Below are 27,096 nucleotides of genomic sequence, written 5' to 3'. Positions count from 1 at the left end.
TCAGTGCCTGAGCGATCGGCGGCAGCTATCTTTTATTCCTCTCGGAAAGGGCAGTCTGCGAAATTTTAGAACAAAAGAATCCAGTATTCTTTCGCCATATTAATGCAACTTTAACGAATACACGTCCCTTTGACGCAATGAATTTTCGCAGTTTTGTGACGTCGAATGACAGACAGGTGAAGCGGGTGCAGCCTGAAACCTTTTGGCCAATAGCAGAGGTTAATTGGCGAAAATTGTCCAATCGTAAATTATTACTTTTCTTTAGTTCAGTAGAATCATGCATAATAAGGGTCTACACGTCATATCAGATTGGGAGCTATCGTGGTTTTCATGACGTCGCATCAGAAATACCCGAAGTGGGGGTGGTGCAAAAAAGTTTTTTGGCCAATCGCGGAGTGCGGATTGCAGAATTGGAATAAAAAAGTTTGGAATAGCTTTACTTTATAGTGCCATTTGTCAGCATGAAAGAGTTCTATGAGCTTCTTCGGTGGTTGTTTCCTATAAGCTCCGTAGAATTGCGAATAACATTATTTGCCTACTGCAGCCGTTTTGAGCCTAGCTATCTATTTTGCCTCCTACGCCGACCCAATAGCACAAGTTGTCTTTCTGCTTGGGCCACTAGGTACGATGTCGTCGGGGTCATTTCATTGTCATCATTCCAACTTCGTCATCTTACTCTCGTCATGCCATTATCACCACGCCTTCTAGCCCGACCCAGTCGCCCACGTTGTCTAATAGCTTACGTCAGTAAATATGGGCTGGTGATCGCAATTCCGTCGGGGTAGTTGCATCGCCTTCATTCCAGCTTTGTCATCAGACAGTCATCATGCACTCTTTGTCACACCACCAAAGTGATGCCATCGAAGTTGTTCAGCTATTCGTGCTGTCATCGTCACATTTCTTTTACTGAAATCCCTAGGTCCAAGCTGTTTAATAGCTTCGGTAACTAAGTTATATGTGCGGGTTGTGATGTCATTCTGGTCCTAGCATCGTCGTCATTTCAGCTTTGTCATATGACTCACGACATGCCATCGTCATCACGCCATCGTCGTCACGCTGTCGCTGTATTATTGTCTTCTCTTCAGTAACGTGATGCTATTATCATCATGCCATCGTCGTCATACCACCGTCGCCGTTCCATCAACACCAATCTTTCTTCGCCGTTGTAATCATACTGTCGTCATTCAACTGTGATTATGGTGCCCTTGTCATGCGGTCGTAATTAGCCGCTTTGATGTCCCCATTGTCAAACCCCCGTCGCGATGCCGTCGCAGCCGTGTCACCATGGTCACTCCAGCTACGTCATCCGACTCTCGTCTGGCCGTCACCATCGTGCCGTGGTCGTCGTACAGGTTTCATCATACAGCCATCGTCGCACCACTATCGTCCCACATTCGTAGTCCTCCATTGTACTGGCATTGTCATGCCGTCTTTTTAACGGCGTTGCCGTTGTACTAACAAAAACTTAAAGTGCGATTGAACCTCTTGATGTTAGAGAAACATTGTCACTCGAGCGCGAGAGACAGAGATTTATGTATAGAAAGGCAGAGAGGTCTTCCTGAGCTATAACTTGCTCTGACCTGCTACTCTACACTGGGCAAAAGGGACGGGGAGGAAAAGGGCTGGTGAATGAGGATGATGGTACGAGCAAGAGTTGCGTATTTACACGTTCACAGAGTTGCGGCAACTCTAAAGCCGTGCGTCCAGCCCAGTGGCTTGGAGAAAGGCTAAAGCGGCATTTGTTACCAAAGCTGCGCTGTTTAAATAAGGCCAAGGACCAAAAAGAAACTCGCCTGATGGCGGCCTCTTTTCGACATTTGTAATGTAAAAGACCAGTTGCTGTCATTCACACGCAAAAGATAGGATCAATTGTTTCTGGTACCTTACAGTATTCGAAGTTTGGGCTAGTGTCACTGCCACCTATCAGGTGTCTATAATGGTTGGTGAATGTGACACCAAGGTAAATCCGGTGCACCATACTCGTTTGGCATCTTTTGAGCTTGTGAGGCACACGAAATTTCATTTCCTGGTCCCATTTGTGTACTCACTTGTGTCGTCGATCTGGTTGGGTCCAGTGTTCCAACCTATGGTTGCGTATTACGCAACGAAGTAGGACGTTTGCGTCTGTTTGTGAGAACGGAATTCGTACTTCAGAAGCATTATTTAAAGCAGTTTTCGCTTCAGCGTCTGCCTGCTCGTTCCCTATCATGCCACAGTGTGACATTTCTATAGCTATGGAATAATACGGGTCCCATCTGAGGACACTGTCGATCGTTCGAAGAGCAGGCTTGGAATCACAGAATATCGTCCATGCGTGAGGAGGGTCCAGAGAGAGAAATCGAAGTGCCTCCTGGATAGCAAAAAACGTCTGTGGCAGTTGATGTTGATCTATGGTCTAGTTTAAACCGCCGAGCGATGATTATATGTGGGGTGACGAAGGCTGCAGTGGAGGCATATGGTGTGACAGAGCCATCGGTACACACGTGTAGAGTATCTCCGTACTCCGCAAAAATGTGAAACAGGGTAAGTTGCTCGAGGCCAATAGATGCAACGGATGACTTTTTGTAATTGCACGGATCCGCAATGTAACGAAAGGTTTGGGCAGAACTCACGGGGGTATTCTCGGGATACAGGCGGGAGAAAATCTTGACGGTAGAACGAACACTCTGACGACGCAATAGAGTACTTGACAAGCTGGAATCTGGGTGAGTGGTAGGGAGCGATGACAGAGAATGGTGCTTGTGTTGGGTCAACATGCGAAGGTACATTCGAAGATGCTCGCACAGCAAGTATACACCAATAGGACAGGCACGAGCTTCCGCTATTTTTCCTGTGGTTGACGTGCATCGTGGGAGGCCCAAACATGTGCTCAGTGCTTGAGCATGAAAGCTCTCCAGTGTGCGCACATAGCTAAGCCCCATGCTTGAGAGCACCGGCATGCTGTACCTTATGGAATCGCAGAATGTGTCCTATGAATAGTGCTTGGTAAAATTGGAGTAATGACGACTCCGAGGGGCCCCATCTCGTTCCTGCAATGACGCGAAGGACGCGAACGAAACACTTCAGCTTTGATTTCAGTGAGGCGACGTGTCTTGACCAAGATAATCCCCGGACTATGACTGAGCCAAGGAATCTGTGGTGTGTAACCGTAGGTGTTGCTGCTCCGTTAACGATTATCTGATAACTGGTCATTCGTTTTCGCGTGAATGCAATCACGGAACATTTTTCTGTTGAAAGCTGGAGGCCTTGACGCCGCAGATACTTAGCTGTGATCGTCGCTGCAGGTTGAAGGAAAGCACTCATTTGGGGACGGGTGGCTTCAGATGCCCATATACATATGTCGTCCGCATATGTGCTAATCTTCCCTATGTTAGAAAGTTCAGATGCAAGGCCAATCAATGCGACATAGAAAAGAGTCGGACTGAGAACTCCCCCTTGTGGAGCACCTCGATGGATGTTGTACTTGCCGGTGTTGCCATCGCTTGTCGACATATACAGCATGCGGCCACTGAGGTAGCTAACACTCCATGCATATAGACGGCCACCAATGTCTAGATCTTCCAGAGCATCAAGGATTGTATAATGAAGTACATTGTTGTATGCACCCTTAATGTCCAGAAAAACAGCTCCAACTAACCGATGGCGACTTCTTTCCTGTTTAACAGTGGAGACCAAGTCGGCAACACCGTCAATGGAAGAACGGTCTTTCCTATACCCATGCATAAAATCAGGAAAGCAATCATTTCTCTCTAGAAACCATTCGATCCTTGACAAGACCATTCTTTCCATTACATTGCGACGCAACTGGCTAAGGCGATCGGTCGTAGGAGATCCATCATTCAGCACATTTAGCCCCTGACTACACATGAAGTCGGCGAAATGTTTGCCACGAGATTAATCCAAGTGCTACCCTACAGGGTATGGTGTGCGTTAAAGTCTCCAATCACAACATAAGGATCTTGCGATGCCTACAGCAAAGACATCTGGCGCGAGAAATCGATCATCGCTCTTGGGTGGATGTATCCTCCACTCACATATCCTGAAATACGGAAAGAAGAATTCATATTAGGCTCACAGATAACAATAACTGGAAATTGGTACATAAATACTCGCTGTCGGAAATCCCACAAACTACTACGTAGACCTCGAGCATTCCATTGCATAACAAGCGATTGATGCATCCGTTCTTCAAACATCATCGCCATACTTGCTTAGTGAAGAACCACAAGAAGCGGTTCCAACACTACAAGTAGCTGCACGACAGCCTTGGTAGCTGGGGTATTTAGGCCGAAAGAAATGTTGCACATAGAGCCTATCAAATTTTTCAACATACACGTGACATCAATATCATCCGACTCTTCATTTTCTTCAGTGCGTGCAGGAGCGGTGCATAAGGGCGTTCCCGGAGGCCTTGATGGTAACGAGGGCCACTGACTCTCCTATGTGTTTGGGGCCGATGAGGAATCACCTTGCACTTTCGTAAAATACAAAGGCTTTGAGGCACGTGTTTCTTCATTCCTCAGACGAGCAGGGGGTGGAAACTGCACTTGAGCTGTCGATCCTTCTACGCGAGAAGGGTTACGGTCCCGTTGACGTCGGTGTCGTGAACGGCGTCTGTGGTGGCGGGTAGCCCTTGCCGCTTCCCTGTGTGTGGAATGATCTCTAACCATCTTAAGAATACCCATTTCATTCGTAATCTTTGGGCACTTTTTTGATGTTCCGTCATGGGCAGCCGAACAATTTGGACACTTTGCAGCAACGTAGCGATTGCTGTCTCCATGAGGTTCACCTCATCGTTTGCATGTTACTGCCACCTTGCAAACTGCACTGACATGCCCAAGTTTTATACACTTTTGACATTGTAAAAGCCTCGGCACGTGAGGCCGTGCCGAATGCCTCACATATCCAACCTTGATGTGTATTGCCAAAGTTTCCGACTGGAACACTAATTTCCCACATCGGGTAGTACAAAACGGTGAAAGCTGAGCACAGGAGCCGACGATGATAGTAGTTTCGCCAGGTCAATATCTCTAATATCAGCGTCCCCGTCATAGATGACGCCGGTCGTCGCTTCCCTGCCGTATGTGGGGAATGCGCGAACAGGGGTGCTTCCCAACTGAGTGACGCTTTTCAAGGTTTTCAGTAGATTCGGTGCATTGAGTTCCACGGAGAGGATGTTCTTTCAAGCGTTTACACGCATTTCTTCTACTTGACCATGGGCAGTTCTTTCGAAATATTCCGACAGGCTCTGCCTATTCAGTGAGTTGAAGTTGTCTGTTGTCGTTGTTGGTACGTATGCAATAGTATGTGACTGCTTGTCACTTGCCTTTTGCGTCTCCTGACGACTGGTCGGTGATGTCCTTCTTATCTTTCTCTTCATACGTCGACTTGAAACGAAGGTGAAATCACTGTCCGAGCCCATATCTTCAGTAGAGGAGCCATCAGGTGACTAAATCGGGACCATGCTGGGGTAGAAGCGGTCACTCACCTCGGCGGCATAAGGAACTGGCCATTCAGAACCCAATTGCTGGGCGGGGTTTAGGCCACCCTTGCACAAGACGACCTCCCCTAGTTTTCTTATCACTGATTGCAGAGACCACAGAAAATAAAATAGAAAATGCAGAGAGCTCGAAGTTGACGCTGCTCGCTACGGTCACTTCTTTTTCCTTTTTTACACTCGAGCGCGGCTCTCACAAAAAGTTATACGGCTCATACATCCCCTTTTCACTCCCAAATCAGCCAGGAAGACGTTGTCTTCCTTTGACTTTAGCTAAACGCCGAATCACCTTCCAGCATTTTTCGGTACCGCATGGATCGCTAGTTCGGCATGACTATGCATCGTCCTGATGGGGTATTAGCCTGCACTTTCCTTGCTCTCGTTTCTTTTTTTCGTCGAGAGGCATGGCGACCAAGCTGGCCAATTCGCCACTATAGAGAAGTTATCTTCACACTGTACGTTATCAGTCAGTAAGTTATCGAAAAATTATGGCATGCTTAAACGCTGACTAGTGCAGAAGGAATACATAAATAATTAAATTGAGATACACAGACAAAAGATACATAATGATGGACGCATATATTTATGTGCAATTGTGCGCTTCTATAACTATCGTACTGCCGTCATTAGGTTATAGTGAGTGTCAAATGCTTCCGTCTTTGCATTCGTACCTCTGTTGGAACTACAGTACCAATTACTCTCAAGTCGTCTAACTTCGTCAGAAATCATTGGTGTTATTAAAACCCCTTTGTGCGAGATGGGTGAGTGCGTTATGCTCAACGTTTTCCTCATTGCACTTTCCATCTTCTGAATGGATCGACTGAAACTGGATATCAATTTACGTAGTGATTGTCTACCAGTCTGCAACTAATCTGCGTCTCAATCGCAGGTTTTACTGGCCCTCATAACATGGCGACGCTGGCGCCGGTGCCTGCCACCGTCAGGCTTCATAGCGGCGCTGCTGGGTCTGTTGTCAACAGCCTGCTTGTTAGAAGCCTTCCAGAAGTTCACGGTACTTTTTCACGATAAGGTTAGCAATCTATAAACATGTTCAGTTTCCCTTTGTTGTTACTTCACTGCAAATTAAATCTCACGATGGGGTGACCTCCAGCTTGCGCTTGACAGCAGGAAACTTTTAGACGGCCGCTAAAACCGATGAACTAAGAGGGGGCTGTGTCTTGGGTCTAACTCCGATTTTAACTCGATAGCGTTAAGGAGCTCGTGTCGCAGAGAAGCCGGTGTCTTCGGCGTCGGTGTCGGCGTCGGCGTCCGCGGCGTTGGCCGTGAGCGATAAATCACAGCAGGCACTTCATAAATAAAAAGCAACTTCCAAGATGGGCTGGGTGGGAATCGAACCAGGGTCTCCGGAGTGAGACGGAGACGCTACCCCTCAGCCACGAGTTCGATGCTTCCAAGCGGTACAAACGCGCCTCTATTGAATGCGGTGTTGCCTTCGAAACGAGCCGTGGAAAGTTATCCTGCGGTGTATATCGGTAATTATGAACATGTAACTTACAGAAGTCACAATTACACGAGTAGCGAAGTGCGTTTCCGTTGCATTTCTTCTGCGCTTTCCGCACGCGCAGAGCCATCTTGCGGCAAAAACAGAAGACCCCTTCCTCTCCATGTACGGCGCTGCCCTGACAGATGGCGCGCCACGCGCGCATTGGAGCTGTGCGAGGCGGGTGGCGGCGCAGACTCTCTCTCCCCTGACAACGCTTCGCCTTGCTCCCTCTGCAGAATCAAGCGTCCTTCCTTTCTTTAGATCGCTATCTGTCTATCTCTCTGCCCGTGCCGATCATGACGTTTGGCTGGCGTGCATCATTTCACCCTCCGAGATACCGAGTTCTTTGGTTCATTCCGCTTGCTCAGGCGCACGTTTCGTTGCTGCGCCGAACGCCGCGTTGCTCGACCATATGGCTCGACGCTCACCGCGTCCGATGCGGGGTGCCTCGTAAGTGATGGCTGCCCTGTAGCCCATTGTCTTACACCCCATGGCGAGTCGACGGGAACGCTGTCGCGTTCCAAGCCCGTTCCAAGCCCGTCTTGCAAGAGTTGAGCGAAAGCCACTTCTCCTCTGTCGTGACGTCACGGTGTCACGTGGTTTCAAGGCGACACCACCGCGCCTGAGGAGCTGGGTTGAGCTCTCGTAATATGCTTCGCATAAAATGTACAGTACGGTTAAGCTTCACCTTTAAGAATGGAGCGCCATAGCATTCAATGATCCCCGAGTGCTTCTCACGCTTCTCGGCAACTACAGCTTATGTATCCGGAATGTTTACCAGGAAACGCTGGCGGCGAACGCTATGCACGAAGGCGAGCTTTGTGTTTCTTTTTCTGACGGTGTGCAAGGAACCGAGGGGGCCGCGCCGCTGCTACTAAGACAGACTTCACACGGCAGCAGGAAAACGCTATCGCGTTAAAAAGTGGTTTGTGTTTGAGTTTCCGCGTAACAGAATTATGTTTTCTCGTATATACAAATTACAGTGAGACGCTGTCATGTCTGCAAGTTGTGTGTGTGTCGTACTCTACAGTTCTTTGACGCATTTTAATTTGAGAAATTCAATTACTTCAGTAACTTCCTTGCGCGACACGGAGGGCCTGCGTGGTTTTGTATGCGTGGTTGGGAATGATCACGTCCGAAGCGATGATCGACCCGGGTCGCCGGACGCTGAAGCCGGATTTCATGCGACACGGGGCGGGGCCCTTAACGCAAATGTGAAACGCGGAAATGTTCTCATCAAACAATCGCGCGACCGATTTGTAAATAAGGTTTGTGCCGTCTAAAAGCGAAAGTTAGATACTAATAACTGTGAAAGCAACATTCTGCCTTACGGCTTCAAGGCGTTTAGAAAGACTGCCAGAAATTGGTAAATTAAAAAAAAAACATTATTTCTACCTGTTATTTGCAGTTTTGCTAAAACACTTAAATGCAATGTTTACAAATTCGTAAATCTGCGCCAAGAACAGCTGACGCTGCTCTGCAAACTGCACTTTTTAGGACATCTGAGCGAGCAATGTTAATATATAATAATAATGCTTACGTAAAAACGTAAAACGTTACGTTTGTGCTAGAGTTCCAAATGCCGTACTTACAACTTCGTTGTAGCATTCAGAGCAATAACTACATTGATCTTGTTTAATGCAGATATTGCGGTGCGTATAACTTGCATAGCTGTGATGTTTTCTATTGTTAGGTTTGATAAAACATTCTGCCGGGTTAGTTCATGCATGAATAATTACCAAAATTGTGGTGCAGCAAAATACGGTTGATGACGGCGCCTGCACATGTTGCTTCTCTCGTACCACGCATTTTGCTTCCCCACAGTTCTGGTAATTGGCTTTTCGTAAGTTACACAGTTGCAAGCTTAATGCCTCAACTTTTTAACTTTTCCGATTTTCTACAATAAGAAAATTGCTGCGTAAATAAAAAATCTACTACCTACATTAGGTTAGAATTTAACTCTTTCTTTTAAGCACCGCAGACCTCCAGAAGATCGGTGCAGCAAATGCCATGGAAAACATATATTGCGTTTACATGTATTTAAATAGGAGCTCCTAAGGTAAAGCTAAGTCTTAAGTACTATCTAAAGCAAAGGCAACCGGGTAGATGACTGGATAACGAGCGCATCGGGACAACGATGATTACGACGAAAGCCGTCGATGACTTGGTGACTACGACGAGAGCACAACGGTGGCCGCCTGAAAAAAAGAACAACGGTAGCGGTAATGACAATAACCATGCAGGCACAAAGAAAGTACCTTCACGACACGACCACGGCGGCACATCAATGATTACGGTCTACAGCAATATGAAAACGACAGCAATGACGACACAATGTCAATCACTGCGAGACGACAACTCCAGACATGGCACAATGGCTCACGTGTTATGGATGGGAAGCGCGCAGACGTTGGGTTGGGTAGAGTTGGGTAGGGGTAGTTTTCAGTCGCTTTGCGCACGCGCCATGGTCCACAGGTCTTGAAGCGTTACGTTAGACTTTCATTTGCATTGTTGCACTGCGAGCTTCTTGGTATGTCACCTAAACTGTTAAGCGAAATTACACCCTTTGGGTCGTATATTGCCACACAATGATAATCGCCATCGGTCTTGGCCGCAATTCCTCTCTTTAACGCTGCGAGCCCGGTACTTTTATGTCACGAACAGCATGCGCGTTATCAGCCCGTCATAGCATTGCCGACAGGAAGGTAGCGAGGGCAGTGTTTTCAAGAAAGGAAACGCAAGCAAGACAGATGACGATTATTGTTGTGTGGCAGATATGCACATTAAAGGGTGTACATTTCTTTAAGAGTGTAGGAACACTTTGTAGCACGTACAGAGGAGACCGCAGGAAGCACATGAAAGACGCAGAAACCTGCGCAGTCAGACATTGGCGTGTCTTTTATACGCCTTCTTGCATCCTTGTCTGTATGCGCTAAATTTTTAACACCCAAGTAAGCCACCGTGTGACCCGGTCTTTCGGGCTCATATGCGTGAGGCTAGTTTTACTCTTTGAGGATACATATATTTCTTCGTATGGCTTGGCCCACCAAGAAAACATGATGAAAGGGGGAGTAACACTTGGAAATATATCACGAATATTGTCAAGGACAATTAGCCACTATTGATGTACAGTGTCAGTGCCAGCGACAGTTACTCCTAAGTGCAAGTTCAATATCATTTGCAGCGTTGATACTTGAGATACAAAACCGTAGGCTCAATTAAACGTGCAAGATGGGCACTTCAATAACTCCATAAATAGATTTACGAGAGAAATAAACAAAAGTGATTGTCGAAAATAGCAATGACAATCAAAAAATCACAATAAAAGGGTAGGAATAAAATTCAGTGAGGAAATTTAGCGGTAAAGGCGACAGCAATGTGCTAACATTACGTGGCACCTATCTTATCTACCGGGTCCATGACCTAAATCATGTTCCCCACATTGCAGTGTTCTTAAGAAGCTGGCTCGACACACGTCCTGTCTCTTCGAGGAGCGAAGTACAACTTACTGAGGGTAGTCCGGAGCAGGCCACTGTCAGTTCCAATGTACATATGCAGGGTGCTTTTTTTTATCGTCAATAATTTTTTTTGAAATAGCACTGACAGCAACGGAGGCAGCGTTTTCACACAAAGATTATATTACGAGGGCGGCATCAAACCTCTCCCAAAAAGAAAATCGCACAACATGTCATTCAATTTTTATTGAAACCTAAGACGTAAATTTGGATACTGGGTGCATCCCTCTGACGAGAATGCGGAGCTGGAATTCCGGCGCTTCTCGCGCGCTTGGTTCCCGCATATGCTGAGTAGAAGGGCCAAGTTTCACAATTGATAGCTTAAGCGGTGGGCGGATTTGAGATGTTTAAAAAATTGGCTTGGCGTTTAAGAATGGCAGCCCCCCTTCTGCTAATATACAATTACCATAAATGTCGTGGTTGAGGAGTATTTTAGTGAATATATATATATATATATATATATATATATATATATATATATATATATATATATATATACATCATATATACATATGATGTATATATATATACATCATATATATATATATATATAGATATGTTTGTATGTATAGATAGATAGATAGATAGACATCATCTGGGTTACCTTATGACCTTTAATGCGGCCCACGTCATATAAGATATATGTGAAAAACACCCACATGGGCCGCTATCACAGGCTAATTTTCAAAAATCTGTTAACAATGAAAAAACAACACCCTGTGTGTACCTCTACCATTTGACGGGCATTCGACACGTCACACACGTATGCCACTTCGCACTTTCACACTCCTATCGCTAACGCAATAAAGAGAAGAAAATGTAAGCCACTTGTTACACTCGCACCATCAATTCACTGTCTCAGAAAAGATCACAGACTTCCATAGTCTGGGACGCGCACTATTTCAGCCGCGGTCTCCAAAAATTTTCAGAAACTGAGTGTCCAATGAACCACTTTGGAGCAGAGCTGCCTCAAACACAGCCTGCTGCAGGTTCGCGAACGCGCCTAGTAGCCAAGGGGCCCAAATGCGAAAGAGTGGTGCAATCTCTGTCCCGGTTCGCCTCGGTTCAGTGTGGCCCGGACTGGTAGGGCTGCGCAGGAAGATGACAGGCTCTTTAGCTGAGCATTCTGAACGCCACTCAAGGGGTAAACTATCGTCATAGATCGAAGACAGCTATTCCTGGGGGAGCTGTCAGAAGAGAAGCGTTTTTGCGGCTGCAGCGTGCGCAGTACCCGAAGAGGCGGGGCTCTATGTTCGCCGAAATTGGTGCAGCAGAAGCAATTAACTGAACTCGCTGACCAGAGGAACAAACTGACCCGCGGGTAATGGAGAAGAAAGGGAAAACAATCGGGAGAGTCTGGAGCACCTGATAAATCAAAAACAGCGAAGTTGCACAAGTTACGCTGTTACGCACTCACGCACTCACGCTGTTAGAAATTACTAAGGGTGTGGTTGCTGGTTCTTCTAGCGACAAATCATCGCTGGCGCCCTGGTCATACGAAAGGTAGGGTGCACCCGGTCAGGCTACGTTTTTGGACCACCTCATCAACTCTCACCTCCGAAACTGCAAAGAACTGCTGCTTGACCTACAACGTGGAAAGGGTACAGGGCGAAGTAAGGAGCAAACGTTACGGATTGCAAGCTTAAGAATGGCGCAAAAAGAGTTATCTGTCTGAGTGAAGCATACGCAAGGAACCTTTTACTTTATTGTCATTGATTATTAAGTTTCCAACCGGGAATTCGGGGCTTGCGACACAGGATGCGTTGCCAGCAGCCCTTTGATTGGTAGTTATTACAGAGAACATCGCCGCATGCTGGCCTACGCCGTCAAACAAAAGCGATTACGGAGCTTCCCTCAAAAAATTTGCTGTAAACGATTCGAGAGGGGGGAATGCACCACCATCAGTGGCCATCATGAACAGTATAATTCAACGGCAAATCAGTTCTGCGCAAGCCTGCTAGATGGAGGCAAGTTCACGAGACGGAGAAATTGACATCCACTCATGTTGTAGCAAGGAGCTACCAAAGTCCGTACGGGTTTCTCGGGGATAAAACTTCTCAGTTGGAGAAAGATTCGTCCAGGTCCGAGATTTGAACCCGGGACCGATGCATTTCCTGGGTGATCGCTCTACCATCTGAGCTGACCAGGATGCTTGCAGATCACAGAGCAAGTGATACAATATAAAATGCAACAATCGTATTCCAGTTGTTTTCCTTTTCGTGATTTGGCAGTGGTCAAAGTGGCGCTCCATTTCTGTTATCACCCTGGTAAAAGAAATTAAACTAAGCGATGATAACCCTTACTTTACATTAACCTATGCTTTGAAGAGTCTCTGTATCACCTAGCTTTCTTCTGCGTTATTTTGTAACTTAAGATCAATTTCTCTGCTCGTCAATAGAATCACCAATCGTAACCTGTTTTTATTTGGACTGGGAGAGTTCTTATGCAAATTTTATATGTGAGCTGGTAATTAGCTTTATTTCTGCTGAAACTATTTTTCACTTGGAGGGTGCATGTTCCCAACGACAAAAATATGTTTAGCAAGAGACATATGCTGCAGCATACCTTTTTTTTATAGCGAATTACCCTGTCATTCAATGACCACCTGGAGCGATCCATCATTCTCTGTTTCACTGTCGCGGCGACAGTGACCTGGAACTTCGTTGCGTCTGAACTTCAAGACTTGGTCATCAGAAGGCCAACTGCTTCTGTGGTAAGTACTTCAGTATGATATATCAAACACTTACGGCAGCAAATGGCAAGATACAATATTATTCACGACATTCATATGAACCCAATATAACCGAGTCGATTAGGTTTGTGGGACTCAAACCGGCCAGTCCCGTTCATATAGACATAATAGTGTCGTGTTGAGCAACCGTCGAGTCAGGCTGAATCATCCTTGCTGCATGGGTTAAGTTGTCCTATCTAGGCCCATTTGCAGCGTGCATGGAAACATGTATGGGGGAGACCAGCCATCATTAGTTCTTGAAGTGCACCACTAACGCGTCGGCCTTCTTATGCACATACAGCAGTAATGGTGCAAGTACAAGGCAGAGACAAGCACTGTGCTGCTACCTCATACATGCAACAATAGCCATGAAGTAGAGCTATTGCAGATGGCTGCGGCAACCTCAAGCCCTGTTCGAACGTGCTAACGGTTCGGCTTGACACTGCGTGTCGCCGTTGTCTAGACCCATAAGTAGCGATGTCACGTAAAGTTGGTCACGTCAAGGCCGGTCAGCACGATTTCTGACTCGACCCGCTGGTACCGAGTTCATGTAGACGTAGTGATCCACGTGGTGCTATCTGTTTTGCCTTATCGTCTTTACGTTCCATGTTAAACAATGGTCCCGCGCAGAATCGCTCAGCGATGCTTCACAACAATATTTGGTTGCCCGGTTCCGTTATTTTTTTTTTAATTATGGGGTTTTACGTGCCAAAACCACTTTCTGACTATGAGGCACGCCGTAGTGGAGGACTCCGGAATTTCCGACCACCTGGGGTTCTTTAACGTGAACCTAAATCTAAGTACACGGGTGTTTTCGCATTTCGCCCCCATCGATATGCAGCCGCCATGGCCGGGATTCGATCCCGCGACCTCGTGCTGAGCAGCCCAACACCATAGCCACTGAGCAACGATGGCTGGTGCCCAGTTCCGTCGAATAAAAGGTGCCTTGCCGGGAACTCAGGATAGTCGGAACGTTTGTTTATCCTGACTTTAAAGGATCTACTACGTACTTACCTAGCCGTATCACATCTGTGCGCGTAAAATTCGATGTATTTCTTACAACTTCGTTGCCCTGTCGCTGTATGTGTCATGTTTTATTTTTCCCTCAAAATGATGATGAAGAAACGACCTTTATTGAAACCGGCATGTGTCAGAGGAGTCTGCCTCCCCTCCCGTAGATGGCCTCTAGGAGCACTGGGTTCTAGCGGCCTCTTAGGCTTGCCTGATGACTTGTAATTGGTCCTCGCTGTCTGAGCTGAGCAGCGCAGTCTCACACTGTCCACATTCGTATATGTGTTCTTTGGCCCCTCCTCTATTTTGGGGCAAGCTAAGATTATGTGTCTGAGGTCCGTCCACTGTTTACAGTGTTTACATCTATCCGAGTAGAGTTCTGGGTCACAATGATTGTAAGCGATCGCGTTTGGGAAGGTGTTTGTTTGTAGTCGGCGCCATGTTCTCCCCTGCTGTTTAGTTAATCAGGAGTGTGGTGCGGGGAAATTCTGCCTCTCTAATCTGTAGTATTTGGTGATTTCATTATATTTGACCATGCGGTCTCTCGTCGCACTCGGGCCCCGCGTTGTTCCTGGCCCTGCTCGGCTCGCTAACTCTCGAGCTAAGGTGTGTACTACCCAGGATCGGGCATTAGTTATTTCAGGAGAATTCCTCTTTGTTTTCAGTTTACAACGTTCCGTAAAGTACATTGGAGTGTTCAACATCGCAAAAGCCTGCAGGGTTTTTCTATGTGGTACAAAGAACATTAAATTTGCATTAACTTATCGGAGTACACCTGAAGCAACATTGGCATTAAGTGTACAATAGTAAATCAGGATACGTATTGCTTAATTACTTCACTTCTTTCTATACGAGTATGCCATGGTGTGGCACTTTTTAACGGATGCGCTGCAGTTTGGTATTTGTGCTTGTATTTTCGCCGCATAGATTTCATTGCATCATCAATAATAACGCCAAAGCACAGATGCGATTTCGTTCAGCTTGACTACAGTTAATCCAAAGCTCTCCTTCGTGAAAGGTTTAAGTTGCTGGTTTCCGACAACATGATTGTCGACATGCCTCGATTAGGTTTTTGAAACGTAAGAGAGTCAGCTGTTGTGTGCATAGGATGTGTCAAGTCAACCCTACTCAAGCAGACCTTATCAATATGTTCCAAAAATTTGGTACCAAGGAGCGTGTCTCTCATTTTCTTCTCTTATGTGTACGAGCGCAATAAAGTACTCTGGTACGTGCCGAGGCAGTATAGTCATTTGAGATATTTCTATAGTCATGGGAGAATTTTATAGCCCAAGCCTCTCCTGAACAAAAGCGATATCGGATTGTAATTGAAAGCCTCAGCACATGGTTCATGTCTACGCTGGTCAGAACAGTCATAACAACCATACAAGCGACCGCCACTGGCCAACATTTTGTGGGCTAGGCTTAGTACGCGTGTACAAGCCTAAATTACCAAGGAATGTTAATGGTAGGACAGTTGTTACCGTTACCCAATTTAGTAGAGGATGACGTTCCTGTAGACAATGTAGGCGATTATTGTAAGGAACAAAGTTGCTGTTGAAAGAACCGCCGTTAAGTTGCTGATTGCGTGGTAAAGGAAAATTACCCATATCCATTAACTCATTACCCGCTGTGGTTGCTTTGTGGCTATGGTGTCGGGCTGCTAAGCACGAGGTCGCGGATGGAATTCCGGCCATGGCGGCCAAATTTTGATGGGGGCTAAAGGTGAAAACCCCCATGTACTTAGATTTAGGTGCATATTAAAGAACCCCAGGTGGTCAGATTTCCGGAGTCCTTCACTAAAGCGTGTCTCATAACAGGCACGTACCCAGGATTTTTTTTCGGGGGGGGGGGGGGGGGCCCACCACCTTCATCATCATTATCATCATCATCACCACTGTTTTAAGTCCACTGCAGGACGAAGGCCTCTCCCTGCGATCTCCAATTGCCCCTGTCCTGCGCCAACCGATTCCAACCAGCGCCCGCGAATTTCCTCATTTCATTGCTCCACCTAGACTTTTGTCGTCCTCGATTGCGTTTTCGTTCTCTTGGTGCCCATTCTGCAACCCTAATGGTCCAACGGTTATCAAACCAGCGCATTATATGACCTGCCCATGACATGACAAGAACTTTATTTGAGTCCTGAGGGACTGAGACCTCGGGGAGCCAAACCGAAGGCTCCCGAAGATCAAGTCGGTGGCTCCAGCTCCATTTTTTCCATTCCGATTGCCGAGTCAGCTGAGAAATGCAGTCCAGCATATCATTTCGGCATGTGTCAGATCCTGACAAAAAGAAACATTTAAAAGGATTCATTTCTAATGCATTAAGTCCTTTGTTGGTATTGTAAGCAATTTTCATGACTGGACTGTGTTGTGTTTTTCCAGTAAAATAGTTCCTAGGAGCCGTGGTTCATTCCTGCTCGTTCTGCTGAAGGTCTTGTGGATGGATGTCCTTTGGATTGTATTGGCCGTCGTGGGCTACTACGCCTCCGTATTCGCAAGAATCCCTGCCCTCGAGTAAGTTCTTTGTCATGGGTGTAGGTTATAGCTGATGTACTATCAAGTAATTTGAGCATAGTGCTTCCGGTAAATATTAAGGCCTTTCTGATTTCGCTGCTTATTTCTGAACCAATTGTCGAAACTGTCGCGCGCTCTGGTGGACGAGTTCACGTCCTAAAAATTCAGTTTTCCCCTATGTGCTTCGGCAGGCACGTACCCAGGATTTTTTTTCGGGGGGGGCCCACCACCTTCATCATCATCATCATCATAATCATCATAATCATCATCGTCATCATCATCATCATCAGCCTGTTTTAAGTCCACTGCAGAACGAAGGCCTCTCCCTGCGATCTCCAACTACCCCTGTCCTGCGCCAACCGATTCCAACTAGCGCACGCGAATTTCCTAATTTCATCGCTCCACCTAGTCTTTTGTCATCCTTGATTGCGTTTTCCTTCTCTTGGTACCCATTCTGCAACCCTAATGGTCCAACGGTTATCTAACCAGCGCATTACATGACCTGCCCAGCTCCATTTTTTCCTCTTGATGTCAATTAGAATATCGTCTATACCCGTTTGCTCTCTCACCCAAACAACTGTCTTTCTGTATCTTAATGTTATACCTAGCAATCTTCGTTCCATCGCTCTTAGCGTGGTCCTTGCTCTCAAACATCTTTGTCAGTCTCCAAGTCTCTGCCCCATATGTCAGCATTGGCAAAATGCACTGATTGCACATCTTACTTTTCAATGATAATGGCAAGCTTCCAGTCAGGAGCTGGCAATGTCTGCCGTATGCGATCCAACTCATTTTTATTCTTCTGTGAATTTCCTTCTCATAATCAGGGTTCCCTGTGATTAATTGACCTAGGTAAGCGTGCTCCTTCACAGTCTCTAGAGGCCCACTGGTGATCCTGATCTCTTGTTCCTTTGTCCGGCTATTTATCATTATCTTTATCTTCTGCATATTAATATTCAACCCCACTCTTACACTCTCTCTGTTAAGGTCTCGAATGATTTGCTGTAACTCGTCTGCATTGTTGTTGAATAGAACAATGTCATCGGCAAACCGAAGGTTGCTGAGATATTCGCCGTCGATCTTTACTCCTAAGCCTTCCCAGCTTAATAGCTTGAATTCTTCTAAACAAGCAGTGAATAGCTTTGGAGAAATTGTGTCTCCCTGTCTGACCCCTTTCTCTATAGGTATCTCCCTGCTTTTCTTGTGTAGAATTAAGGTAGCTGTAGAACCTCTGTAGATATTCTTACGCGAAAGACGAGTCAGTAAGACGAGAAACTACTTATAGGTTATATTTACAACAACGCTTGCAGCGCTGACCGGTTAGATTCACAGCGCGAGCCCAGTTCGTTCTTCCTCCTATTTTCTGGAGTGATGGCACCCACGCGCCTCGTTCAAACAAATACCACACGCATGTAGCAATATTACTCCGCCAGTTAATCACAGAAGCAAACAAAATCATCGTCAGGCGGCCTTATCAAAATGGCGTCGTGCTTGATAGCTCCGGATCGTCCGCTGTTCTTGAAGAGTTTTTCCATCGGCGGAACCAATGAGGTGTGCAACAGACATGGACCAAGTGTACGGAGTCTGAGTATATTTCACTCTTGAAAAGTCTGCGGTACAGTTCTTTTCACTGCTGAGCCGGTTTACTCATGAAACTTCACTGCCAACTGAAGTGAAGCTTGACAATAAATAGTTGCAGCGAAGCAAGCATTTCAGTTCAATAAAGAACTAGGCTTTCGTCATTGCACTGTAATAGGCGAGGGAAAACGTGTAAAATTAAGCGCTAATAATTTAACTTTTTTGTGCTTACCACCTTATTTGGGTAACAGGAAAAGTTTGAAGTACGGATTATTTGCAGCCTCGTGGAGGAACAGTGGCTGGTTGTAATGAGGGCGTGGGCGAGGCTTTACTGTAGACTTAAGTTGTCTCCGACTATAGTAGCATTTTTTATATTAGCTCTGGAAGAATTATAGCGAAATATATATTTGCGGGACAATCACAGTTCTTTTGGATTCCTCGTTTACTGCTCCAAGTGCGAAAACGACTCGTGTTGTTATTTGGGAAGTTGCGTACCGCTGTGCGGCCGCCAGTCCCATACAACCGCGTAGTGCACAGGATACTGCGATTGTAGACGTACTGCGCTTACCGCGAAAGGTTAGAAAAACACCCGCATAAGCACAATACAGAAGTGGCTACTTGAGGCGGTTCGACCGATAACTGTAGAAGCGTCATTCAAAACACGTAATTGTTCTCCGCTTCCGGCGGCGTTTTCTCTACTTCCTTTTTAAATAAAAAGATGTTGATCCATAAATATTTTCATAAGCAACGGTTATATTTGTTAGATTTGTTGTTAAATTCGCTCTTCCTTGCAGTTTGATTGTTGCCTTGGCTCTCTCCCTTAGTAGATCGCTTGATTTCTCAACTCCTTGCGATTTTTGTTTCCAGTTGCCAATTTTGCACGAAAAGTGCTATACAATTAGGGAAAAACCGGACGAGGTAACGGGCGACAGTCATCTTAATTGATTATGGATTTAAGGGTTATTGCAGGTTTTCGTGATGGACGCTGTTTCACTATATTTTATTTCCCACCTTATCTAACCCATATCACGTGTATATGATTCCGGGCATCTGCCAGCGTCGCGGCGAGCTGTCATTCAAGGAAATAGTGAAGCAAAAGGAAAAGTTAAACGCAATTGGTGTTTTCTCCGCCCGCAACTCGTTCCACGAGAATACAGACCAGCTGACTAACAGCCGCATCCCTTTCCTGGTCCCAGGATGAGCCTAAACAAAGAAGGTTGAACTAACAAAAGCAACAGCTATGCGCGTGACAGTTGAATGGATGGTGACAAATGAATCCATCTCGAGTTAATCGCGCGGGCGCCGAATCTATGAGAAAACTGGCCTTCACATCCCAAGAGATGCTGATAACTACCGCCATCCAAAAGGAATGAAAAAGGCAGCATAATGCTGACCGATGAATAGCTGCCAAGTCTCAACATTGATCTGGCAGCGCTTTAGGAACGTGTGAGGAGTGGTGGCGTGGGTGGGGGGGGGGGGGGGGTATGCCATTTGATTTCGGGGGGGGCCCGGGCCCCCCCGGGCTCCCCCCTGGGTACGTGCCTGTCTCATAACAAGATTGTAGTTTTGGCACGTAAAAACCCCCAATTTATTATTATATTTTAACTCATTGGCTTCAGTGGAATGGCACCACCTGTATGGCGCTCCACAGTTGAACACAAGGCGTTGAGCATGCGTTGAGCCTTTGAATTATTCAGCTCGTCCACTGTGCATTTGTTGTCTATGTGGGCATCGGGTGACGTAATTTAACTAAGTAGTAATTCCTTCTTTTTTATAATAAAGAAAGAAAGGCGTGCTGAAACCAGAACGAAAACCAGGAAACGGACAACTTTTCCCTCTACTTGTGTAAGCCCCCATACCAAATTTTTCTAGCATGCTGTTATTGCTGTTGTTGCCTCAAAACGTGGCTCGTACCCACGGTGGGATTGGGCACACAAGGCTGATAGCCAAGTAGACCAAAGAAAATAAGAAAAGAGCTGAATGTAAGCATTCGAAACAAAAAAGCGCTAAGCAACTAAATGACAGCACAAACTTTGAGAGGGCGTATGCAAAACTTAGGAAAAAGTAAAAATAACTTAAAAAGAGTACCACAGTCGTTACATTAGCAGCGTAATCTTCCGGACGCTTCATATAGCCCTAGCAGTTCGCTCAACTTTTGCTCATTCGCCTTCTTTTTTGTTGTGGTGGTAGTTTCAGCAGGAATTCAGACGCAAAGGTTTTCGTTTTTTTCAAGCATCACATTTGTTTTTTCGAATCTTTCATTTCGTTTCTAAAATGAAGTATGTGGTCATTTAATGTTGTGCTTTCTCGTGAGGTTTACAGCAATTTATTTGCTTATGATAAGTTGCATATTTTCACACTTGTCTGCCTAATTTTCTATCGCCTGGCTGTAGTAAAAGCTTGAACTTTTCCTATATAACGTGTCACTCATATCTACTCCCGAACAAATTGTAATTTGTTCCCTAAAGAAAAACGTTCCGCATACATGTTTGTACTAAATTCCAGAGACTGGTTGATGAAGATTCGTCATCGCTGCTTTCGCGCCAAGCCTGCACAATACTGCTTCCGTAAGTACTATAGAATACTTTTTGCAGCATTTTTAAATGCTAATCTGTCCACCAGACATAAGAGCTTCTTGGCCTATTTAGTATTTGCTGAAAAACATATCTGCTTCATGAATAAATAGGCAAAAACACGCATGCACAAGCGTGTTAGCTTGCGCATACGTGTTTTTTTTTCTCGACTTCTTCCTGGGTTTGCACCCTAAAAGACACAGCTAAATGTGCCGCCCACGGAGCCGTGACTTTGTCTTCCTTTTATTGTGTGCTTCTTGTGACAAACATACTTTGTGAACAAAAGAGGCCCATTTTTATCCCGCTAAAGTTGAAAGTTCTTCACAGCTCTACAGTATCCACAGGACCTTTATTCTTCGCAAGTAAAATGGGAACACACCTATCACGAAAGGGATAAAGTAAGGAGGCGCACTCTCTCCAATGTTATTCACTGCATGCTTAGAAGTATTACACTGGGATGGATTAGGAAGGAGGATCAAAGGCGAATATCTCAACAACATTCGGCTTGCAGATGACATTGTCTTGCTCAGTAGCGATGAGGACGGATCGCCACAAATGAATGAGGATATTAACCGAGAAAGTGTAGGAGTACGACGTAAGATTTCTGCGGAAACCCGCAAGGAGGTGGGAAGTAATTAATAAAGGGAAGATGAGACATCCACCCAATCGTAGCGATTGCTACAAATGGTGGATGTTCAACCCCCCTGTAAGAGTAGAGTTGAAGAGCAACATGAAGACAAAGGCAATGTCCAAAAGCATGGCAAGGGAACAAGAATTCGGCATCGCCAGTCAGCCTCTAAAATGTGTGACGTGCTGTTAGCTATGTCAGTTACTTACAGGGGACCCTGATCATGAGATGGAAACTCACAGAAGAATAAAAATTCGTTGGAGTGCATACGGGAGACATTACCGAATCATGACCTACTTGGTAGTCAGCGCTTGTTCTGTGGTATTTGCTTCTCTGTACGTCATTGTTTCAGACGCACTGTGTAAGCACAGTTCTAGAGCTTAGTGCTGTAGTTAAAAAAATTATGCAATTATTGCATTTTGTTCTAGAACCTATGAAGTCGGAAAGAAGCTCGATAAACATGAAGGACCACGCAAAGAGTTAAGGAACGGCAAATGTGGGGCGTAACGTTAAGAAACAGGAAAAGAGCGCTGTGGTTCTGAGAGAAAACTGGGCTAGCCAGTATTACAGTTGACATTAAGAGAAAAGAGTACAGGTTGGCAGTCCATGTGGCAAATCACCGGTGCACTTCCAGTGTCACAGAATGAGTGCCAAGAAAGAGAAGTGCAGTCGGGGACGGCAGAACATTAGGTGGGGTGAGGAAATGAGGAAAACTTGCAGAAACAACTTGTAATCAGCTAGTGCAAGACAGGAGTAATTGCAGATCGCTGCAAGAGGGTTAGGTCCAGCAGTGGACATAAAAATAGGCTTATGATGATGATGACGTTGAAAGTTCCCTCAGGCAAAATGCCCATTTTATAAGGCCCAATTTACTATATTTGCGAAAACAGCAACCTGCTGGATAAATGTCAAAGACTCGGTCGTTCCAGACTAAAATTGTACCAAGATGTACCACAAGGAGATTCAGTTTTCGCATACTAAGTGCTACCGCAAGCGCATGACAAGCTAACAGCATTAAGGTGGCTGGAATATAATGCGAACTGATTGCTACGTCCTCAGGGTATATTTCAGGTACCAGGTTATGCCAGTCATGAACTCTACTATGCAAAAAGGACTAAACTAACATTACGTTCTCGAGACTCCGCTTTAGTTTCGCAAATCAATGATTCATCTTACCGAAGTAATTTACGGTGGAACTACTACTGATTTTTGCACAGAAATAACAGCATTGCAATTACTGCAGTAACTATTCGCGGTGTTCTTGGACAAAAATAGTAACAAGGAATTGCCAGCAACAGGGTCGTTGCTTTAGAGTAAATGTTTTAATTTCATCAAGCACGGTATGCCGCTGAATCAGCATGCAATACCTCCTTTTTTTTCCAGAATCAGCACTTTCTAGAATTAAAACCTTGTTTCTCAACGACGTTCCGATCTGTTGGTCTACGTGGATGTCGAAGTGTTCCTTAAGACGGCTGATAAATCTTCAACACTCTCATATCACGGAGTTTTCTTTTTGTGTGCCTAATTCTGAACAAGGAACAACACAGGAAAAGCGGGAGATCGAAAATCAAGACGATGAGCAAAACTAGAACAAGATAAAAGCGGGAGCCAACGTTTCTACATGTGGACGTGTCTTTTCAATTAATTCTGATTAAGTGTTAATCATTCCAAATATTTTTTTGCTCTACAAATGAGGGGGAACCATAAATTTGAAAGAACCTGAACGTGCTTACGGAACAGGTTGCTGTGCTTGACGCTGAACTAAAGTTAATCAATAAAGAGAAGAGTAAACTTCAGCAAAATATAGAAACTGCGTTACAGCAGCTCATCTGGCGCTTTCTTTACCTACCTTCAATGTGAAACAGAAACATAAGGTAACAAAGAAAAAGTGTCAGAGCCCTGTTATTATTCATTAGTGCGTGAGAAACTCTTCACTCGCTGGCAGAGAAGATCGCAAGTTGTTCGCATATCAAGTTGTGTTGATAAAAGCAAAAAGATAAAAATTACTGGGCTATTCAGTTGCTGTTGTTGTTGCTGTTGTTGATTATTCTTATTATTATTATTATTATTATTATTATTATTGTTGTTGTTGTTGTTGTTGTTGTTGTTGTTGTTGTTGTTGTTGTTGTTGTTGTTGTTGTTGTTGTTGTTGTTGTTGTTGTTGTAAACGCGGCTTGGCTAGCACTAATGAACGCATACATCATTTGAAAGATGCATCATTTATAAACGTGATTTTAGACGTGCGGTCCGAAGCGTAGTCTGCGAGGTACCTTTGCGTGCTCGATCAATGCTGGGGGTATCCCATCAACCACTGTCGGTGTCGCCACCGCACTGCAAGGTGTCGCCACCTTGCAGTGCGGACGCTTGTTGTCCAAGCTGCAGCATCATAGTAGAAGTGAAAAGATATAACATTGTGCTCATGTCTTTGTGTGCGAAGACTTCCTCATAAATATGCACTTGTATAGGAAGTTCGTTGATAAAACATACCATCCACGTAACGGGTAATCATAGAGGAGACGATAACGCAGGCTTTTCAAGGACGTGAATCGACATGGAGTTTCAGCAACGGCTCGGATACCTGCGCTCCGCAGAGGAATTCGATGCAAAGGACTCATCCAGGCAATTACGGCACGACTCATCTCATGGTAACAAACAAATATTTGAGTGCTGACGAACTTTATTCTTTTCTTAAGAACTCTTCTAGTGTGCAATAGATAATGCTGTTCCTCGGAGAATTCCCATACGAGGCAGTCTCGAGTGTGCGTCTGTGTCTCTGCCTGTGCTTTGCAGGTGAAAGTTTGCGTTGCTGCTGATGGATGTTTGCCTGTTTTTTTTTTGAGCCTTGAGAAAAATAACGTTACATGCTTTCAGTAAATACACTTGAGATTTATCGCCCGAACTGAACTCGCCAGAAGTGGGTACAAACATATTACGACTTGGTTTCAGTCACACGCAGATGGAGGACAAAACAGGCTTCTGGCCATAATAGAGATCCAGTAAAAGTGAGCAACACAATGACCTGGCCACAGATCAGTTTTCCCACACTCGCCTCAGCCAAATCTATTTAAATCGTATTTATTTCAGTTTTATTCGTTATTTTTGGGCTTTCAAAGCTGTAGCAGAAAGTACACAAAATATTAATTCGAATTACTTCACGCGTCGTGTACTCTGCACCGGCTATTTGGAAGGGTTATTAAAACAATAAAGTCGACTTCGCGACCTCATGAACATGCCTAATGGTTGCTGTAAATATTGGCTTCCTCAAAAAAAAGTAGCCACGTGACCTGCAAGCTACAGGAAAAGTTGTGATTGCTGTCATCAGCAGGCAAGATAACACTTACGCTGGCGCCTTGTCACTTTCATGCGGTCGCCAACTCAGCCAGTGGCTATGGTGTCAGACTGCTGAGTGCGATGTTGCGGGATCAAATCCCAACCACGGTGGCCGCATTTCGAGGGGTACGAAATGCGAAAACACTCATGTACTTTGATTAAGGTCCCGGTTAAGGGAACCCAGGCGGTCCGAATTATTCCGGAGTCCCTCACTACGGCGTGCCCCGTAATCAGACCTTGGTTTTGGCAAGTAAAACCACGTAATCTAGTCTGACTGAGACATTTAGAACCGTTATTTGTTCGAAGCCACATTTCGAGAGAGCTCGCACCACTCACTCAAGGAGCGTGCGAGTGCTCACTTGTGCTCAATGTGCGCGTATTTTGTGCCACGTACAGCTTTAAAAATTAAGAAATATGTAGCGTGTGCTCGTTATAATGTTTTTGAAAACTGAGCTTAATTATGCCCTAGAACTTGGGTCATCAGACAAGCAAGCCTTAACTTAAATATATAAATTTTTAACTAATGCATAATGCACGATACAAGGAAAAGAGTACCTCGATTCGGTGAACTATATTGCTAGCGAACACCACCGGTGCCCTTTTCCTAACATGCAGACGTTTTTGTAATAATATAGACCGAGTCAGTTTGGTCACAATGAGCAGATGCGGTATCGATGCATCATGTGCATTACCGAAAATTGGCACTCACTAAGAATTTCAGGACTACTTAACCGTAAAGCAGAATTGTGTTCCACCATGTTTGTTTTAAAGCATCTAGCGTACCAATAACCACCAAAACGAAAAGTTCTGGCGCATTCCGATTGCCGAGTCAGCTGAGAAATGCAGTCCAGCATATCATTTCGGCATGTGTCAGATCCTGACAAAAAGAAACATTTAAAAGGATTCATTTCTAATGCATTAAGTCCTTTGTTGGTATTGTAAGCAATTTTCATGACTGGACTGTGTTGTGTTTTTCCAGTAAAATAGTTCCTAGGAGCCGTGGTTCATTCCTGCTCGTTCTGCTGAAGGTCTTGTGGATGGATGTCCTTTGGATTGTATTGGCCGTCGTGGGCTACTACGCCTCCGTATTCGCAAGAATCCCTGCCCTCGAGTAAGTTCTTTGTCATGGGTGTAGGTTATAGCTGATGTACTATCAAGTAATTTGAGCATAGTGCTTCCGGTAAATATTAAGGCCTTTCTGATTTCGCTGCTTATTTCTGAACCAATTGTCGAAACTGTCGCGCGCTCTGGTGGACGAGTTCACGTCCTAAAAATTCAGTTTTCCCCTATGTGCTTCGGCAGGCACGTACCCAGGATTTTTTTTCGGGGGGGGCCCACCACCTTCATCATCATCATCATCATAATCATCATAATCATCATCATCATCATCATCATCATCAGCCTGTTTTAAGTCCACTGCAGAACGAAGGCCTCTCCCTGCGATCTCCAACTACCCCTGTCCTGCGCCAACCGATTCCAACTAGCGCACGCGAATTTCCTAATTTCATCGCTCCACCTAGTCTTTTGTCATCCTTGATTGCGTTTTCCTTCTCTTGGTACCCATTCTGCAACCCTAATGGTCCAACGGTTATCTAACCAGCGCATTACATGACCTGCCCAGCTCCATTTTTTCCTCTTGATGTCAATTAGAATATCGTCTATACCCGTTTGCTCTCTCATCCAAACAACTGTCTTTCTGTATCTTAATGTTATACCTAGCAATCTTCGTTCCATCGCTCTTAGCGTGGTCCTTGCTCTCAAACATCTTTGTCAGTCTCCAAGTCTCTGCCCCATATGTCAGCATTGGCAAAATGCACTGATTGCACATCTTACTTTTCAATGATAATGGCAAGCTTCCAGTCAGGAGCTGGCAATGTCTGCCGTATGCGATCCAACTCATTTTTATTCTTCTGTGAATTTCCTTCTCATAATCAGGGTTCCCTGTGATTAATTGACCTAGGTAAGCGTGCTCCTTCACAGTCTCTAGAGGCCCACTGGTGATCCTGATCTCTTGTTCCTTTGTCCGGCTATTTATCATTATCTTTATCTTCTGCATATTAATATTCAACCCCACTCTTACACTCTCTCTGTTAAGGTCTCGAATGATTTGCTGTAACTCGTCTGCATTGTTGTTGAATAGAACAATGTCATCGGCAAACCGAAGGTTGCTGAGATATTCGCCGTCGATCTTTACTCCTAAGCCTTCCCAGCTTAATAGC

The 27,096-nt window shown here is 45.2% G+C and overlaps 1 protein-coding gene across 1 annotated transcript in view; it reads left to right on the top strand.

Annotated features, from left to right (window-relative positions):
* Positions 1–27,096, top strand: part of LOC135905004 (ATP-binding cassette sub-family C member 2-like) — a 158,387-nt gene that overhangs the window by 26,641 nt on the left and 104,650 nt on the right. Inside the window, exons 4-8 of the mRNA XM_065436004.1 lie at positions 6,387–6,527; positions 13,095–13,229; positions 20,852–20,913; positions 24,076–24,192; positions 25,857–25,988. Of these exons, the coding sequence (XP_065292076.1) occupies positions 6,387–6,527; positions 13,095–13,229; positions 20,852–20,913; positions 24,076–24,192; positions 25,857–25,988 (587 nt within the window). The remainder of the gene's footprint in view (positions 1–6,386; positions 6,528–13,094; positions 13,230–20,851; positions 20,914–24,075; positions 24,193–25,856; positions 25,989–27,096) is intronic.

Source organism: Dermacentor albipictus, chromosome 6 (assembly GCF_038994185.2).
Source record: "Dermacentor albipictus isolate Rhodes 1998 colony chromosome 6, USDA_Dalb.pri_finalv2, whole genome shotgun sequence".
NCBI classification, from domain to species: domain Eukaryota; kingdom Metazoa; phylum Arthropoda; class Arachnida; order Ixodida; family Ixodidae; genus Dermacentor; species Dermacentor albipictus.
This window is presented reverse-complemented; position numbering and strand designations above follow the sequence as displayed.